Source organism: Epinephelus moara, chromosome 8 (genome assembly GCF_006386435.1).
Source record: "Epinephelus moara isolate mb chromosome 8, YSFRI_EMoa_1.0, whole genome shotgun sequence".
Classification (NCBI taxonomy): Eukaryota; Metazoa; Chordata; class Actinopteri; order Perciformes; family Serranidae; genus Epinephelus; species Epinephelus moara.
Genome location: NC_065513.1, coordinates 19858216 through 19876989, shown reverse-complemented (window position 1 = coordinate 19876989; position 18774 = coordinate 19858216). Strand labels below are relative to the sequence as shown.

Here is an 18774-nt window from a genome sequence, read left to right as displayed (position 1 = left end):
TTATGTGATTAGAGCTGGAGCTGCTTCCTAGAAGTCTGACCTCTGTTCAGTGTGAAATCTTTCTTCTGACTGGTGTGTTGATGTTTTTCCTTCCTCAGTACTCCCTCGTAAATGAGCCACTGATTGAGCTGACCAACCCGGGGGCCAGCGGCTCACTCTTCTATCTAACCAGCGATGACGAGTTCATCATTAAAACCGTCCAGCACAAAGAGGCCAAGTTTCTCCAGAGATTACTACCTGGATACTACATGGTGAGACACTTAAAGTTGCCTCAGGAGGTCTTCAGCACCTGGTGAGGTGGCAAAACTTCACCTCTGAGTGCTGAATGGGGGTCTAAAACCCTCTTGGTGTTGAAAAATGTCTCAGTCAAGAGGAGGGAGGACATGTTAGTTACATGTACAGAAGTCAAACATTTGTTCATTTTCTCACAAAGGAGATGACATGCAGCATAACCTAGCCATTCAGAAATTAGGAGTTTGCCTTTGATCTCTCAGAGTTTGTGACTCAAGCTGTCTTCCGCTTCACAGAACCTGAACCAGAATCCGCGCACGCTGCTGCCCAAGTTCTATGGACTGTACTGCATCCAGTCTGGAGGCATCAACATCCGACTGGTGGTCATGAATAACGTGCTGCCACGCTCGATCAAAATGCACTACAAATACGACCTGAAGGGATCCACCTACAAGAGACGAGCATCCAGGAAAGAGAGGGAGAAGGCCTGTCCGACCTACAAAGACCTGGACTTCCAGGACATGCACGAAGAAGGACTTTACTTTGACGCAGAGACGTACAATAACCTGATGAAGACCCTGCAGAGAGACTGTCGGGTAGGTGCTGGCAGCAGTGTGTGTGTGTGTGTGTGTGTGTGTGTGTGTGTGTGTGTGTGCTCATGCTTGTATCTCTCTATTCAATGGACCGGATTTGAAATAGCAAAGTCATACCACATCAGGAAGGACATTATTATTCCATAAAAGGAAGCTGCACAACAAACAAGGAAGTCTAGAATCAGATCATTTTTGTTTCATTATTAGAATACTTTCCTTTGCTAAAACATTTTGACCTGTGTGCAGAACATGGATATAATGTGCCTTTTCAGAGCTTAGAGCAGATAGCTTTTAACCTGGGAATTCACAAGCAACGTAGCTGTTGAAGGGATGTCACCGCCCTCTCATTCTTGTTGCCGATTATAGAGGCTTAACACATGCAGCTCTATAAGTTACCCACATGGTGCACTAGTTCTGGATAGCGAGTGTGCGTCTTAGAAGGGACAAAGTGTTTTGAATTTTTGAATTTTCAGTGTGTTTGCCTGCAGGACTGCAGCGTGTTTTCCACTGTGTGTTCAGCCTAAGCTCTCAGTTTGCCCGTGGGCTCTGTTTTCCCGTCTCTATGTTTCACTACATGACAGCTCTCCAAACACTGAATGTGATTAAGACATGATCCTGGTAGCGTGAGAGAGTCGGAGCTCTATCCAAAGATAGTCCTCTGATCTAGAGGCGCGCATTCTTCTCTATTTTAACGCAGAGGCCAGGAGACTGTCTGCTGGAGGAGGATAGTTGGAGTTTAATGGCAGACATGGTGTGTGAGCTCTGGTGATTCACCAGCATCTTCCCTGCTTTTAGAAATGTGAAAACCGACAAACAGCGTACAAAATGAGTCATCTGAAAAGGCACAGACTTCCGAATTTTACATCGTTATTGTCTCTCCACGCTGCATCAGTGCCAGAGAAATTCTCTATGAAAACAGGCTAGTAAGAAGGGCCATGTACAATAAATATGAAGATTTTGCTGACGCTTGTTTGTGAAGCCACAATTGTAGGCAAGGAACAAACCCCCAGGCTTTAAAAAGCAAAAGAACCAGAACAGAAGAGCTGAATTGCTGATTTGCTTTTCCTCTGCCTCTAAAATAACAACAACTGAGATACTGTGGCTCCCAGACCTCAGAGTTATGTGCTAGAAATGAAAAAAAACATCATGGGTGGATTGAGTATCAATAGTAGTGGAATCTAAATAAGTACACTTATTTAGGTACTTAAGTACAATTATGAGCTACTTGTAGTTTACTTGAGTGTTCCATTTTCTGCTGCTTTAAACATCTCAAAAGGGGAAATATTGTACTTTTTAATCCACTACATTTATTTGACAACTTTACTTACTGCTCACTTTGCATGTTTAGATCGTTAATACAAAATATAAATCAACTTATAAATTATGATGTATTATTATAGATTAAGCTCCATCTTTACCAGCTACAACATTAAAGTAATCATCACATTAATGCATCAATAAACAGAATCCAATATTGTGATATATATATTAATTCTGATAGCATAATAAGTACTTTAAGTATATGTTAATTGGAATAATGTAATACTTTTACTTAAAGGTACAGTGTATAGGATTTAGGGCGATATATTGGCAGAAATGGAATATAATATAATAAGTGCATTTTCTTTGGTGCATAATCACGTGAAAATATTAATTGTTGTGTTTTTGTTACCTTAGAATGAGGTGTTAATATCTACACAGGAAGCGGGTCCTTGTTTATGAAGATTGCCATGTTAACTTCCATGTTTCTACAGCAGCCCCGAACGGACAAACCAAGCACTGGCTCTAGATGTAGTTTAGTGGTGTTTTCGCATTGGCCCTGTTAGTTAGAAGCCCATTAGCAACAAGCAGTATTGGAAAACCACTGATTTTTAACATGAAACTGCTTTAGTCAGTGTTTTTGTTTGGGCGAATTTGTTTTCAAGAAGAGAAGACCTCTGCAGATACTTCGGCTCCTGCTAAAAACCTCCTTAACATCTGGATCAGAAATAAGGGGAGCACACATTTTGTTATTAGAGAAAAAGGGCAAGCACACAATAGCATGTTGTGGGCAAGCAGCCTGTCTCCGATGAGCCGAACAGCATTGTAGAAATGCTTATTTGTAACGTGAAGCTGCTTTTTTCACTGTTTTTACCAGTTTTAATCACCTGGTCCATTTGTTTTGGAGAGGAAGAGACCTCTGTGGATAATTCGGCTCTTGGTCAGAACGGGAATTCTGGCTGGGAGAAGTTTCAGCTGGTTGCAATCTGCAATCCTAAATCACTAAATCATCTTTGAATGTTGGACTTTTACTTGTAACAGAGTATTTCTACACTGTGGTAGGCTACTTTTACCTCAGTAGAATATCTGAGTGCCTTGTCCACCACTGATTAACAGTAAATCATTGGATTGCCAATTTGTACAGTAATTCTTCTGGGTATGGTCCTCAGTAAACTAAATATGTATTTGTGCAGTGACATTCCTTCCCTGTTGTTCTTCATGTGTCTTTAAGGGGGACGGCCACGTGGAATCATTTCATGGGTGGTGACAATGTGACTTCCAGACACTGATTTAATGTGTTTTACCCTCATAGTGGCTGGTTAATGATGAGGTTTAGAGCCCTAAAGCCCCGCCGTGTTGTAATCCCATTTGTTCTGCTTGACATACAGTAGCTGCACACACACAGACAACCTCTCCATGAGGTCCGCGCTCTAATATTTAACCTGGAACCGGACCAGGATGTTACTGTAAGTGTGGATCGTATGAGGCCCAGAGACCAGGAAGAAGGATTTCCTGCTGTGCCCGGCCGACCTGACAGACCAGGCAACCCTGCGTGGCACCGTTCACTGAACAACTTAATTATTTCCATTACACCAGTCCCAAGTTAAATGTTTAGTGTGTGGGAAAAGAAGGTCTTTGATGGCTTTATCGGCAAATAGTGATTGATGGCGTAAGGATTGGAGTTAGCGGTAATGAACAGCGTGATGCTGTGGGTATATTTAGTTGAGCCTGTTTGGCAACAGAGCACTCTTCTCTTCTCGGCTCTTTTCTTATGTGTTATCAAAAGTACACTAAACATGAAAAGACATGACTTTCATTAGAGTAAATTTTCAGCTTCTGCTACACTTGTTTGTGTTTTAGTGTTTCTCTTCTGGGAAACTGCAGGATCCTTCCAGCAGAAGTGTGTAAACAGGTGTGAGCGACTGTTGCTCTCCCACCCTTTAAGTCAAACAGTGCCTCAATCATAAGCTTTTGGACAAACCTGGGTCATGTGATGTTGTGTAAGTGAAAGATTACCAGAAATTCAAGCCTTCTCCTCAGGTTATGGCCTTTCTCATCATCATTTACCAATATGCTGACTTTGTCCATGCCCTTTTTTTTTATGTTTTCTTAAGCAGATTGCAGCCAGAATGACATCCTCCCCTCTTGCTAAGTCAGTACTTCCTTAACCTTGCAGCACATTCACATTTACATGCACTGTCTGCCCACTGTGTGCATGTACAGGCCTCTCTGTGCCACATATTGCATGCATAGCGTCTATATGTGGGGGTGTGGGTGGCTGGGGGGTGGATGGGAGGGGCATTTCTTCTAACCACGTAAAGCACTTTGTGCTACATTTTTTGTATGAAAAGTGCTTTATAAATAAAGATTGATTGATTGATTGATTGATTGATTGATTGATTGATTGACTGATAGTGTGGTGTGTTGGTGTATGTTAAGTGAGACTGTTGAGCAGCAGCTGTGTTGTACAGTTTGTTATTGTCATGGCTTCCTGTGCTCGCCTCCTGAGCGGGAAGCAAAGTGCGCTCTAAGCAGAATCGCTGGCCATTTTCATGAGTAAGCAGCTAACCCCCGTCACCCCAGGAGAGGCTGCGGACCAAAACACAGAGGAGGGGTCGGCAGAAGCCAAGCAACAGAGGGTGAGGGGCTTGGAGGGAATGAGAAAGGAGATTGTTGTCCGATGAAAAGTACACGTGGTGAGGCCTCTGAAAAATACATTTTAGCTATTTTTCCAGTGCTTGGAGGGTTGGGATTTCTGTTTCATAGGAATGTGGGAGGTCAGAGTCGAGTTGAAGCAGAAAGACGAAGACGAGGATGAGCAATGTGTTTGAGGGAATCAGATATTTCTGCTATGTGGGACACCGCTAGGGAAATGCAGGGTACGCTTTCTTCCTTTTAAGTCTACTCTCTCCATTACGCTGCAGTTCCCCTGATACTCCCCAAATGCCAAAACAACACAGGGCATTAATAATTCATGTTCAACTCTACTGTACAGAGAGGGTGAGACAGAGAGGGTTTATTGTAGAGTGAGTGTGTGTTTGTACCGTTCCGGTGCTTGCTGGGCGTGCGCGATTTGACGAGACAAACATAAGGATGATGGTGATGCTGATGATGATGTCAAGCTGTTGAGACAGTATTGTTCACAGCAGTCACTTGAGACCTTGTCATGTTGGGGACAAGCCCGACCAAATAACGTCAACGTAACACCTTAATTCTGTTTGTGAAATGGGAGTCCCCACGAAGAAATGCAGAAATAATGATGTAGACAATGAGGACATGCATTCTTGGACAATAATGGGTTGCATAGCAGCCAGCAGCCAATCATAAACAAGCATTTACTGTATGCCCCCCCCCCCCCCCCCCCCTCCTCTTCTCAGCCATGGGATCCTGTGACAACAATGGCTTCTCTCTCTCTCTCAGAGGAAAACCAAGGCCCTGACAGTAAAGCTCCAATAGGAACCTTAACCACATTCATATGCACGGCTAAAACCTGCTAATTAATTACACAGGTCTGCAGCTAATACAATAATTACTGTCATTATTGATGAGCCTAATTTCTTGGTTTATAAAATGTCATCAAACAGTGAAAAGCTACACACTTAAGTTCCCAGAGCTCATGGTGATGTGTTCAGGTGTCTTGTTGTGTCCCACCAACAGTTAAAAGTCAATGATATTTAGTTTACTATTAGAAAACAGTTAGAAAACCAGGGAATATTTGCATTTGAGAAGTTGAAACCAGAGATTTTTTTGCCATTTTTGCAGAGGAAATTAGTTTATTTAATTTCATAATCAAAGTTGTTGCTGATGACTTGTCTGTTGCTGGAGTTATCTTTGCAGCACACAGGTCTTAATGCAAATTTGTTATGTGTAAGGGTGCACTGGTAGCTCACCTGGTAGATTGTGCGTCCCATGTATACTAAAAAAAAAAAAAAAAAAAAAAGCTGAGTCCTTAGTAGTGACTGTGGTTTGATTCCAGCCTGGCCTTTTGTTGCATGTTCTTCACTCCCTCTCCCCTCTTTTCTGTCTCCAGCTATACTAAAAAATAATTATTAATAATTTAGTTTATGTTCAGTGTCAGAGAATAAACATAGACAGAAATAAGTGGTTTTTAAAAATGTAAATTTAAGTTTTTACTTTTTTTTATCGGGAACAGAAGAGGAAAAATAAAACATTTCCTGGAACTGTTGATTTAAAGGGGAACTACGCTCATTGTCAAAATTCATACATGTTATTCCACCAGTCTAAGACAGTCCAAAAATGTAGTAAAGATGAACAACTCGCCTTCAAATCAAAAACTAGAGTGCTAAAACTTGAATTTCTGATGTCATCAAGCTGCTCCACAGCAAAGTCAGAAAGATGTTCTGGATGACACTGAAAGCACCTAAAGCAATGTACTTAGTGTGTGGGTACATTTTCTGTTTCAGCACTGAGAACACTAAAACATAATAAAGCTCATTTGGGAATAAAAAAAAGAAAACAAACATTCTGTGGATCCACAAAATCAGACTCCCATTCACTGTCTATGGAGCAGCTCCAGCTTTGTACCCCATGACATCACAAAAGCTACTCCTCTGGTTTCTGGCTTTGACAGAGAGTAGCTCATATTCCCAAATATTGACTTAATTTACATTGTGTTCCCCCTGTAAGATAAAGACAGTCATTAATTAAATCTGTGTGTCTTTACAAGTCTGAACGAGTGACAACGTTAACAGCCGCGTGTCCCGGATCTAATATGCTGCATCATGGGTAGCAGGTTGTCCTCATTAATTATAGATGCATACTTTAGCGGGAACATTCCTGTGATTGTAACTGAACTCAGAGTCGGCGTGTACCCGGGGTGAGTGATCCAGCAGGGCCACAAAAGGACTTTAACGTGCTCCTGTGTTCTGTCTTTTCAGCAGACAGACTCAGATTTAAGGAAGCTTGCTGGGTATTAGTGTCACTGCAAAGTGGGGTACGCCAGTGAATAGCTCTACAGCCCTACTGGCACAGAGAGAGATGGGTGGAGGAGTGCTCTGGGTTGGATATACAGAGAGATTTGTTGATGATCAGGGGATGCTGTGACAAAGCTCACGCCCTACAGGAGTGTGAGGATTAGCCTTTTCCATTCACTGTGAGAAAACTGAGCTGTGTTGAAATGAGAGCAGAGGACAGGTTGCTCAGGGAAGAGACACAAACACCTGGCTGCTGTGCCTCTGACAATCAGTAGCTTCTGACTCCACTAACTGATTATTGACTATTTTTCTGTGCCTGTATATATATTATTTCAGAATGCAAAGAAAGTCTTTTTGTACAAACAACCACAGAAATGCAGCTGTTTTCTTTCTGCTGTGACGGTTTGATTGTTTGCCTGGGAAAGCTGGGGCCAGGACACACAGTAATGGCCTTCTGTAGGCAGCCTGGTGTGCGTGGCTCTATTCAGAGTGGCTGCAGTTTGAATAGGCTGGGGGAGTTCGAGACAAGGGATGCAAATCGTTGATATGGAAAAGGCAGAGCTCAGACAAAAGCCCCAGTGTTCGTTTGAGTCGGTCATTAAGTCTATTTTGTGTTTGTGTGTTTGAGTATGAATGTGCGTGACTGTGACTTTATACATCGGCGGCTTGTGTTACAGATGCAAACTGGATATACAACTAACGCTAATAATATCTGCTTTGACAGCGCGGCTTTTCTAGGCAAAGATAAGAGGAAGTTGTGGGTCGACTTCAAAACACTATTGGTCTCACATTCTATACAAAAATAGGCCAGTTTTCTCTGGATTCTGGGTCACTGCTCCCTTTGATTATATCAGAAGAGTTTTTTATATTGCATCCAATCCTATTAGGCTCAGGAATGTGTTGTTCATGGAGCCTGTAAGTGAGAATGCCCATGACAATAATGATGGACTTTCATCAGGCTTAGTCACTATGTTCTGTTTTCGGCTGTTTCTTGTTAAGCCTGGCTTTCCTGAACCTTTTAAGGGGACAGTTCACCCCAAAATCAAAAATACATATGTATCCTCTTACCTGTAGTGCTGTGTATCAGTGTAGATTGTTTTGGTGTGAGTTGACAAGTGTTGGAGATATCAGCCATAGAGATGTTTGCCTTCTCTTGAATATAATGGAACTAGATGGTACTCGGCTTGTGGTGCTCAAAAGGCCCGTTTCCACCGCAGGAACTTCGGGGTAATTTTACGGGGCCGGGGCCGTTGGTGCGTGTCTCCACCGCAGGAACTGAAGGACAGAGTTCCGGAACTTTTACAGGGGCTAAACAAGTCCCTGCCTCGGAGTAGGTACTCAGAATGGCCCCGAGAAACTCCTGGCTGGGGCTTGGGGATTACTTGGTGCTGATTGGATATACTCAAGGCGGGATGTGACGTTTTGTAAATAACAACATGGTTATCGTAGTTTAGCTAGGCTAACTGTTAGCTGTTAGCGGTGTCTGTAATAACTCAATAAACGGTCCGTGAAAAAAATATTTTTTCCAGCGAATATCTTAGTTACAACATGAGTGAGCTAGCAAAGCAGTTTTGTGTTGCTATGTGTGGTATTTATTCAGTTTTGGGAAATCACGATGTCTAGAAAGCATCAGCTAACAGCAGCAGCAAAGCTAACATCAGGACGTCATCTGTTAAAAGCCTCCCGTTGTCGGATACAACATGAAACTACTCCAGTTAGCTCAATCATGTTGTAACTAAAACATCCGCTGGAAAAAATATTTTTTTCACGGACCGCGACCGGAGTTATTACAGACACCGCTAACAGCTAACGGCTAACGGCGCCCCTATGTCGCCCCGGTCAAAATGGTCGCGCAACGATTACGTCACATACAGAGCCCGGTAACTTTACAGGAACCTTCCTCCTACTCCGCTGTCTCAGTGGAGACACGGCGGTTGAGAGGGCCGAGCGAGAGGACGTTCCTGTAGTAGTTCCTGCCCCCCAGATAGTACCAGGAACTTCTTCAGTGGAAACGGGCCTAAAGTGCAGCAAAGTCTGTTACTCAGACCTTGTTGTGAGCAGTTTCATGTTGGAACTATCTTCTTTCTACCGTACAACAGCCATAGAGCTGCAATCAATTAGTTGTCAACTATTAAATGAATCACCAACTGATTTGATAATCGATTAATCTGAGTATTTTTTAAGAAAAAAAGTAAAAATTCTCAGATTCCAGCTTTTTAATGTGAATATTTCCTGGTTTCTTTACCCCTCTATGAAAATAGACTGAATAACTTTGGGTGTGGAGCCTATCCCAGCTGACACTGGGCGAGAGGCAGGGTACACCCTGGACAAGTCACCAGACTACCACAGGGCACACACATAGAGACAGACAACCATTCATGCTCACATTCACTCCTACGGCCAATTTAGAGTCACCAATTTACCTAACTTGCATGTCTTTGGACTGTGGGAGGAAGCCGGAGTACCTGGAGAAAACCCACGGGGAGAACATGCAAATCTTTAGTTGTTAGTTAGCGTGTCTATTGCTAGCTCACCTAGCACCATTAAGCTAGCTAACGTTACAGCTCAGGACACGAGGAGGAGGATGCCATTGATGTTTACATCTCGCACTGCCACAAGCCTCTCATCCATGAGTAGATGCATGCTTCTTTCTGTGCAGTGACAAGGTTGGCTGGTGTAGTTTAGTAGAAAGAAAATAATTCCTACATTAAACTGTTCACAACAAGCTCTGTAGATTATTTTGAGTAACCAGGTCATGATTTCTGGAAAGAGACATTGCTGTTGAGTTTTCCAAATGTATTTTTTGGCGCTTTGAGCACCACAAGCTGAGTGCCATCTAGTTCTATTATATTCAAGAGAAGGCAGACATCTCTATGGCCGATATCTCCAATACTCTGCAACTCACACCAAAACAATCTAGACAGATAAACAGCACTACAGGTAAGAGGGAAAATATGCATTTTTGATTTTGGGGTGAACTGTCCCTTTAAAGCCATTGAGACAGAGTTCACTGGCAGAGGGTTTGCTAAGAGTGGCATTACTTTTGATTCTTGCTCCCTGACTGGAGGGATTTACTGAAAACACACGCGCTTCACTTTTTCCGCCACACCCGTGTAAACACCTAATAATTTAAAACAGGAATTATAAACCGGTACAGTGACTTTTTTCCTCCAGTCTAGGTCATAAGATAAGCCTGGCTACCTGACAGCAACCCTGATCCCATTCCCAGAACAAGCCCTTGCCTCTCTCTCTACCCTCGTCTTGCCATCGCTGCTTTAAGCGAGCAGCAGGAGACATGAAGCCGCAGAGTCTGGGAAAGTGGGCGAAAGGCTCCTGAAGGTCAATGTGTAACACTTGGCTCACTGTGGAGAAACACCTTGTTTATTTAGCTGAAAACTGGTTTAAACAGGAGATTTCCTCTTACTGTATGAGGTCAGAGTCTTTGAGGTGCTGAAGTGTGTTGGGTGATGAAAGTGTTTAGGGAGGGGGGAAAATGTTTTCAAAACATTTTCATTAGGTGATATATTTACCGTCTGTAAGGTGAGGGTGAAGCATCCAGTCCAGTCAACAGGTCAAAGAAAATGTGAAATATACTGTGATTACAATCAATGGGACTCTTCTTATAACAACTCCATGTCTTATAACTTGCTACAGGTGCTGGAGAGTTTTAAGATCATGGACTACAGCCTGCTGCTGGGTGTGCACGTCCCAGACCAGAGCCAGAGAGACGGGGGTGAGCCGGGCCAGGCAGGCGGGGACGGGAGGAGACCTGTGGGTCAGAGGGTGCTTTACTCCACCGCCATGGAGTCCATCCAGGGAGACGGCAAGGCTGCTGAAGCAGTCACCACAGACGACACGTGAGTGGGTTCAGCTGGGGGGAAAACGCACTTATTATGCACACATATTTGGGCATACACACGCTGCCTCTGTGCGTCTCTTAATCTCCACCTTTTCTCTCGCAGACACAGTTATACAACTGTGCTCATACCTCACGCGGGACACTCAGGCAGTGTACACACACAGTCAGGCTCTCATATAACCATAGCTACTCAAATACAAACACAGCCACTGTTCTGCGTATTTACAGCAGTACACACAAATGTAAATACTGTAAGTGCCTCTTTTACAAACATTTGCGCAGTGTTTTCGAGCATTGCAGAAAGAGAACAGTGGCTATTCTTTAACTGCTGCTGTGTTTTTTTTATTGTGTTTTAGGATGGGTGGCATCCCTGCCAAAACACACAAAGAAGAAAAGCTGCTCATCTTCCTGGGTATCATAGATATTCTACAGTCATACAGGTACTGATCTTTTTAAGATCAAATTGACATGCTACATGTGGACACTTACTCCACGCCATAAAAGTTTAATAATCAAAACATTTTGATCCTACAAGTGGAATTTGACATTTTGACCTGACAAAGGATTGAAACACTGTCCCGATTAAGCTTTAATGGCATGGAGCAAGTGTGCAGGCGTTAAATTCTTCCTACATGTACGCTGTTTTGGTTGCCTTGCACCTATGTGATGCATGTGTAATTATTCTCCCTCAACTCCTTATATAAACACGCTGTCATCTTTGGTGCTTTCTTATTATTACTGATCAGATCTGTTGACTTTTGTGGCCATGAAATCCATTTAATCCAACTATGAGCTGCAGAAATGTCTCACTTTCCGAGAAGTACAATGTGTCATCAATAGCTAATACACGCGACAATTAAGAGTGAAAGTGCATGAGTAGTTGAGGTCTGACTAAAGAGTATGACAACACGGGGTGACTCAGAGTAACTGCTTCGATTGATGCGTGCCCTTCGAAAAGACCTCTTAATGTTGAATTATCACCCTGCATTGATGGAAAGCCACTTTACCTCACCCCTAAAAGGATTTTTTTCTCCATCCAACACGAATTTAAATGGACACAGCGGTCTATAAGTCTTCTTTATTTACACATTGATTTTCTTTTCTCCCTGAGTGCAAAAGCGTCGGGTGACAGAGGAGGAAGCCTTTCGGTTCATCAGCTTTTCAAACTTGTGGGAATTTAAAAGCATCACATAAATCTATGTCAGCCTAGTTGGCTCAGGCACCGAATGCACGCGGGAGTGGGCGAGGTGAGATCAGGTCAGGAAGGGAGGATGAATAGACTCAATTTGTCTCTGCTTATGGTGCCTTATTTCTGGGAGCTTGCTTCCCTCAAAGACAATGTTACATAACTGTAAACTTTGATGTATTTTCTGCTTAAATGCTGAAAAATGACCTGTGTTTGTTTTGCACCGACGGGGGGGGGGGGGGGGGGGGGGGTCTCAGGTTTGATCAAACTTAAAGGGAAAGTTGTTGGGTAAGCATATACATTAGTGACAAGGCTTCTTCTTGTTTCCTTTCTCCTCCAGGTTCATTAAAAAGTTGGAACACTCGTGGAAGGCCCTGGTGTACGATGGGGTAAGCTGATAGCAAATCTGACACTGCTGCTTTCATGAATGAGCCTTTTATTTGGTCACAGACTCTCAACGTTTTTCTAGTGGTTGTCTGGTAAAAAGCATTTTCTCTGCCTGTCCTCAGGACTCCGTCTCGGTGCACCGACCAGGGTTTTACGCCAGCCGCTTCCTCAAGTTCATGAGCACACGGGTCTTCAGGAAGACTCAGCGTAAGTCTGCAGGTTGATCGTCGTCACATGGACGGGAAAATGAAACAAAGAGTAGGGGCGGCAATGGGAAGTAGGAAATCCTGGCCTGTTAAGAAGAGTCAATCTATAGGCGGTTGTTATTGTCTATTGCCGGGCATTTATGCGCTGTCACTGCAACATAATTAGATCAGTGGTAATTCACTTGAATTAACTGGTGTATTGTTTCCTTGTATTGTCCTCATGATCACCCAGAGCTTTTCCTTTTCTTGCCAGTTATTGTCTTCTATAGTTAGCATGTTGCATAAGCTTCTGAGGCACATGATGCAGAAATGTGAGCTTTGATTAGATTTAAGGATTGACTGATGATTTCTTTTTAAATGAAGGACGTCATGTTGGTTATGTGTAAGCAATCATGTGGTTGAGTTACTCAGAACAGATTGAGTTTGTTGTTTGGCAATCCAGACACAAACGTACACAGTTAGGAACCACTGAGATGGATAAGAAAGGTTGATAAACTCCTTCGCTACCTAAGTCCACGAAACTGATTTATCGACAGTCTATTAGCAGGCTGTAGGTAAAGCAAGGAAGTAGTTTGTATCTTACATTAGCATCAAATATAGTAACAATGTTATGCAACCATGCGAGACCCCCCCTGTGGAAATCAACATGGCTGAGGCAAAGATTTGGGGATTTAGCCGTGCTATTAACCATCGCCAAGTCCCGTCAGAGGGAGATGACAGGAAAGGATTTAATTTCATGCCCTGCTTGGGAGGCAGTGTAAGGATGGCTTCGGGGACACTTGTGTAAGCGTCATTGTGCATTCTAACAGTTTACTGACTTCGCTGCTAATTTTGGAGGCAGAGCATCTGAGTTTCATTGTGTGTGAACGTGGCTTCAATCAGGATAATCATCGTTTTCCACCATCTCCTCCAATTATCTTCCCTTTCTGCCTCCCTGGATCTTTATCTTTATCTCTTTTCCTTTTCTTTCTCTCACTCGGTCCTTTTTTCTTTTTGCTCTGCAGCACTTCGATTCTCGCCTTCAAAGAGGACTCGTACGTCCATTCCGGCTCTGAAGTCGTCCTCACAGGAGATCCTTTCATCGCAGGCAGATGAGAGGAACGAGGAGGACGGGAGGGACAGGCTCGGAGGAGCGTACAGCCTGGCCAGTCTGGATGGACAAGGTATGCCAAACAACACTTCTAATTCATATCTTGGGTGTCTAACAACATTCAGGGATGCTCCTAGAAGTGCCTGAATTATTAAAGAGATTGTCTGAAACTATTTTATTATAAATGCACTTGCCTTTTAACCATAGTCCTCAAAATATCTCTCTTAACTGCCTCCTAATTTGCCATCTCAACCTCAGTTATTTTCTAGTTTTTGTGGTTTATTAGAGCTTTTTAGAACGACCAGAGGCTCATAAACAGCCACTTACACTGGGCCATAAAAATGCTGTCCTCGCAGCACTGTCCCAGAGGGGGCAGCTGTCACTGGGTGATCCAGTGTTTGGCCTTGATGGAAACAAAAACAGAGGCTACGTTGTTGTTAGCAGCCCATCAGATACAGAAGTTGCACGTTTGTGTGTCCGCAGGGCATGTGTAAGAAACATTATCTCGTGATCCTAATCTGACCTCAGCGCAAGAAGGTATATGAAGCAGCTGTTTGAGACAGCGTGTCTGCAATGATGCCAAGTTCAGCAACAGCGTCTGACCTTTGTGCTCGATGTGATTAAGGAGGGTTAGCCAACGCCACACCGGGAGCAACAAGGGTGTGGGGCGGAAGGAGAAGTCACGAGTCATGTGTCCTCTTTCTCTTTACAACCGACGCTCTCCCACCAGTGTCTCCAGCTGTGATGCAACATGCTATAAAGCAATTTGGATTGCAACACTTCCTGACTCTCTCTTTGTGGTTACTAAATCTGTCTCAAAGAGGACAGAGAATATCGTCTTTTCTTTGAGGCATGACGTTAGTACTAGGAAATATATAATTAATGTAACATTTAATCAGTTAGGGTTACTGGTCATTTTTATCCTGGACCCTGTTTTCCAGTTTCATTTTGTGTCTGTCGACTGAATGAATTTCGAAGTGTTTGATAACGTTTTGGGGCTGTTTCTGGTCAAATGAAAAGGATCTTGCTCTTTAACAAAAAGGTCGACCTCTGTAGGAATCCTTTCCCTAGTGTTGTCAGACACTTAGAATAATAATCTGACCTGTCCGTGGTAAAAACAAGCACCTTCAGCCGATGTAAATTGACGGCGTGAACATGCCCGTTACAGTGTGTTTTGCGGCTGCAGCACTCTCACTCAATTCTTGATCAAATTTTGTTTGTTGTTCCAATGAGTCACTTAAGCCCTGTTTCCACCAAGATGTACAGCTCAGTTCAGTACGCTTTTTTCCCATTTCCACTATGAAAAGTTGTGGATGGTACCGATGGAACCATTCCGTACTGTCCTCTGTTGGAGTACCTAGCACACAGCTCTGAAAATGTTGGCGTGAAGCCTCGCTTTGTGGATAATAAACACTTTGTATACTTCTGTGTCACCAGTAATGAGGAAATACAGTGAGTGCTGGATGGAGCAGGGAGTGACAGCAACCCCGCCCACATTTAAGAGTACTGTTTGTGGTGGAAACACTAGGGTCTAGGTACCGTGCCTGAAGGGTTACTTCTGGTTCTAATGGTACCATACCAAAAGTGTTTGGTGGAAATGGGGCTTTAGACACAGAAGCATGGGAGAATAAGGTCCAGGCTGAGAAATACTGATGCTACCCGTGAAATGAAATTCTCATGCCCTGCCTTGTTTAGTCATTATGCCTGTTTTCCATGATGGAAAGCACAACAGAATTACAAGAATAACTCTCTGATGGATCATCCACAGCTGTACAAAGCTTTAATGATCCTATTGATTGACTAATGGGGCATTTTTGGTCTTCCTTTCCATTACTGACATGTGAATGTCTTCTCCTCAGCTGTATTCGGCTCGTACCTGCGTCCCGATCTGGTCCCCGCCAACCCGTCTTTCTACGAGGGCTCCTCCATGGGAACCATCTCCACCTCCTCCATCTTTGTCAACGTGGACAACCAAACAGAGGAGAGGTAGGTGTCTACATGTTTTCCTCCTTCTGCTTGTTTTCATTGTATCACGACACTCTGTGTTGACTCAGGGGTTGAGCATGTACCTTATCACCTTAAAACTAAGATGCAAGGTCACTGTGCGCGGTATGGTGTCGAGGACAAGACGGACGGCATGTGTATTTGCCACGCCCGACACACACATGCACACACACTCCCACATTATTGTCACCTGTGCTTACATCACATGGTCTTATTGGTGACGTGCGTCATGGAGCAGGTGACTCAGCTGGCTTGGCAACATGCATCCAGTACACATCCTACACATCATACGGACACTAGAGTCAGAGGAGGAGGAGTGTGGTGGTGGTTAGTGTCTTTCATTTACAAGAAAGGGAAGAGGAAATATTCCAGAAGTGCTGCACACATCTTTCCATGGAAAGGAATATTAGTTTTTGCTTTGGAAAGCCTCGCTTGGCTTGAATTTATTAACCAGAAATTCTTACTGTATAATGTACAGAGTGCTTTACAGTGTTGACGAACAGTTGAAGCCCTTTATAAGTTATATTTTACCTCATGTTATGTTGCAAAATCTCATTAAGTTGTGACTGTACATTATGAAATCATTACCATTTATTGCACCTACACTAGACTACTTTTATCACACTGCATCGTCTGCTTGTAAATAAAGGTCAGTTTCATTTTGCCTCGAGAAGCCTCCGAACGTTTCGTCCTCTGCCCTTTTCATGTTTCCTATCTTTCACCTCTCTTCCTGTCCAGCAGTGTCAGGTTCAGCTCCCTCTCTGAGGCTCCATTGTGTGACTCGCCCGGTCTTGTCCCCTTCATCAGTCACCTGCCTGCTGCGCTGACATTGTCCTGTCAACTGTTTTTATAAATATTTAAACGGCAGCTTTACTTTGTGCCATTATGCCGCAGAAAGACGGTGACAAAAGAGGACAAGCGGGTGCAGTGGGGACTGTATATCCAACCGACAATAATCCCTGTCTGACAGCTGGTCTGCCTTTTGCGGTGGTAACACCTTGTGTTTGTGATGTGTCAGGGCAGCATTGTTTTAAAACAAAGCTCTTATTTACATGTATCTCTTTATGCATCCATCTCTACAGCTGTGCTTCCCTGCTCCCCTCTCTACCTGGCTGTCATTTTGACTTTGAACACAGAAAGTAGTCAATCACGTGTCATAAAGGGGGAGAAACACATTCCTGAATTTATCAGTCAGCTGATGTACATACAAGAAAAACAGCTCTCATGTCGCCCCCTGGTGGCTGAAAAGGAAAGCTAAGGGAGGATAAACAACCTTGCACAGATTATCAGTCTGGTGAAGCTACTTTTAAAGATATTTTATTCAGGTATTGATCCCTTCCCATAGCACACTCTATTTCATTATTAAAGTATATGTGTTTGTTGCAAGTTTTCTGCTTTTTAATTAGTTAAATTGAAGTTCCCTTTTCCATGTTTCCCCTCCTAACTACTTCCTGGAGATACTGAGAAAAGTTACCACAGTTGGAATAACTGCATAAGGATAAAAGCACAGTGATGGTTTTGTGCTTGCAGGAGAAGCTGACAGCTCTGCAGGCTTCACTTTCTCACGCAATTGTCTCATCTTTTAATGCATACATGACACTTTATGTCATAGGTGTATATTTCGAGGGTGGTGGGTAGATGCAGGGGACATGTCCCTCTCAATATCTAGAACAGGGGTGTCAAACTCATTTTAGTTCATGGGCCAAACACAGTCTGATTTGATCGCAGGTGGGCCAACCACTGCATAATATCCTATAAATAACAACTTTTTTTGTTTAAAGAATTACATTTGAAAACACTAATCCATTTACAAAACAGATGATAAACAGCCTGTGGTGTCTTCAAAAGAGTAAATGCAATTTCAACAGTATTTCCTCTATGTTTTCACATTCAGTCAGTCGCCTACTCACTGTCACTACATATGCATTTTGCTGTACATTTCCTCTCCTCTGTAGTAATCCTGACATCACCACAGGAAACTCAAGTGAAAGAAAAGAACTGTATTCTGGTGTTTAACTTCCTCCTTAAAACTGGCACCTCTCAGCCTTCACAAGTGCATCACTATTAAGTGTGCAAGGTCATCCAGCGGGCCATAATCGACCCTTTGGCGGGCCTGGGCCGTATGTTTGACACCCCTGACTTAGAACATGTGCATTTGTTCCCTCCCAACAAAAACATCAAAGTTGCAGAGGACATTTATTTTAACAAAATTAAAGATATTTCCACCGGAAATTGATGCAGAAAAGATGAAAATTGGTGCATAAAAATTCACCAGAATTAGTTTGACAACCCCTCCCCATATTGGAACAACACCTACATCTTTGCTTCCTGCTCATCATTCTGCGTAGGAAGCAAACAGTTTCTGGTTCTGATCTGAGACAGAAATGCTTTTTCCCTGTAAAGCTTCTGACGCATTTCTGTCCTCATGCCGAAACTGAAATTACTTAAATGCAAGTTGTGCAATTTACCTAGAGTAATTATGTTGTGAAGTTTGTTTGTGTCTCTTATGCTACACATTATGTGTCTATTGGTGGTGCCTACTCTCCTAGCAGGGGTCTCCTTTTGACATAGTCATTGTGGTCAAATCTGGCCAATCTTTAGATTTGTTCATTTCCTGTGAGACACCTCTGAGCTGAGGCCTCCACTGGCTCGGCACCAGACAGGTTCCCCATCCTGCTCACAGTCAGCTCATCTCTTAATCTCTATGATGTCAGAGATGCTGTAATAGTGCGTGATTAGTTCCTGGAGCGTGTGTTTTTCATCAGCACTGTTTATACAGCTGCTTTATTTTAACCGGCCCAGACAGTAAACTCACACGGCAGTCTCCTGCGTAGGCTAATATGAAAATATCTTCTTCTGTTGCAGAGATGACGTTGCATCCAGCTCCACGTTCACCCTGGAGGACAGCGCAATCTGCCTCACTTCAGAGCAGAGCACCATGGACGTGGACATAGACCGCGATGATGGATCTGTTCTTGATGTCTACTTGGTGAGTTGTTTCTGCATCAGGCTACTGTCACATTC

The 18774-nt window shown here is 43.3% G+C and overlaps 1 protein-coding gene across 3 annotated transcripts in view; it reads left to right on the top strand.

Moving 5' to 3' along the window:
* Nucleotides 1-18774, top strand: part of pip5k1bb (phosphatidylinositol-4-phosphate 5-kinase, type I, beta b) — a 50666-nt gene that overhangs the window by 28283 nt on the left and 3609 nt on the right. For all 3 annotated transcript variants that reach the window (XM_050050171.1, XM_050050170.1, XM_050050172.1), the window contains exons 6-14: nt 99-251; nt 528-827; nt 10673-10875; nt 11234-11317; nt 12404-12452; nt 12573-12657; nt 13661-13819; nt 15606-15732; nt 18616-18739. In XM_050050171.1, coding sequence (XP_049906128.1) covers nt 99-251; nt 528-827; nt 10673-10875; nt 11234-11317; nt 12404-12452; nt 12573-12657; nt 13661-13819; nt 15606-15732; nt 18616-18739 — 1284 coding nt within the window. The remainder of the gene's footprint in view (nt 1-98; nt 252-527; nt 828-10672; nt 10876-11233; nt 11318-12403; nt 12453-12572; nt 12658-13660; nt 13820-15605; nt 15733-18615; nt 18740-18774) is intronic.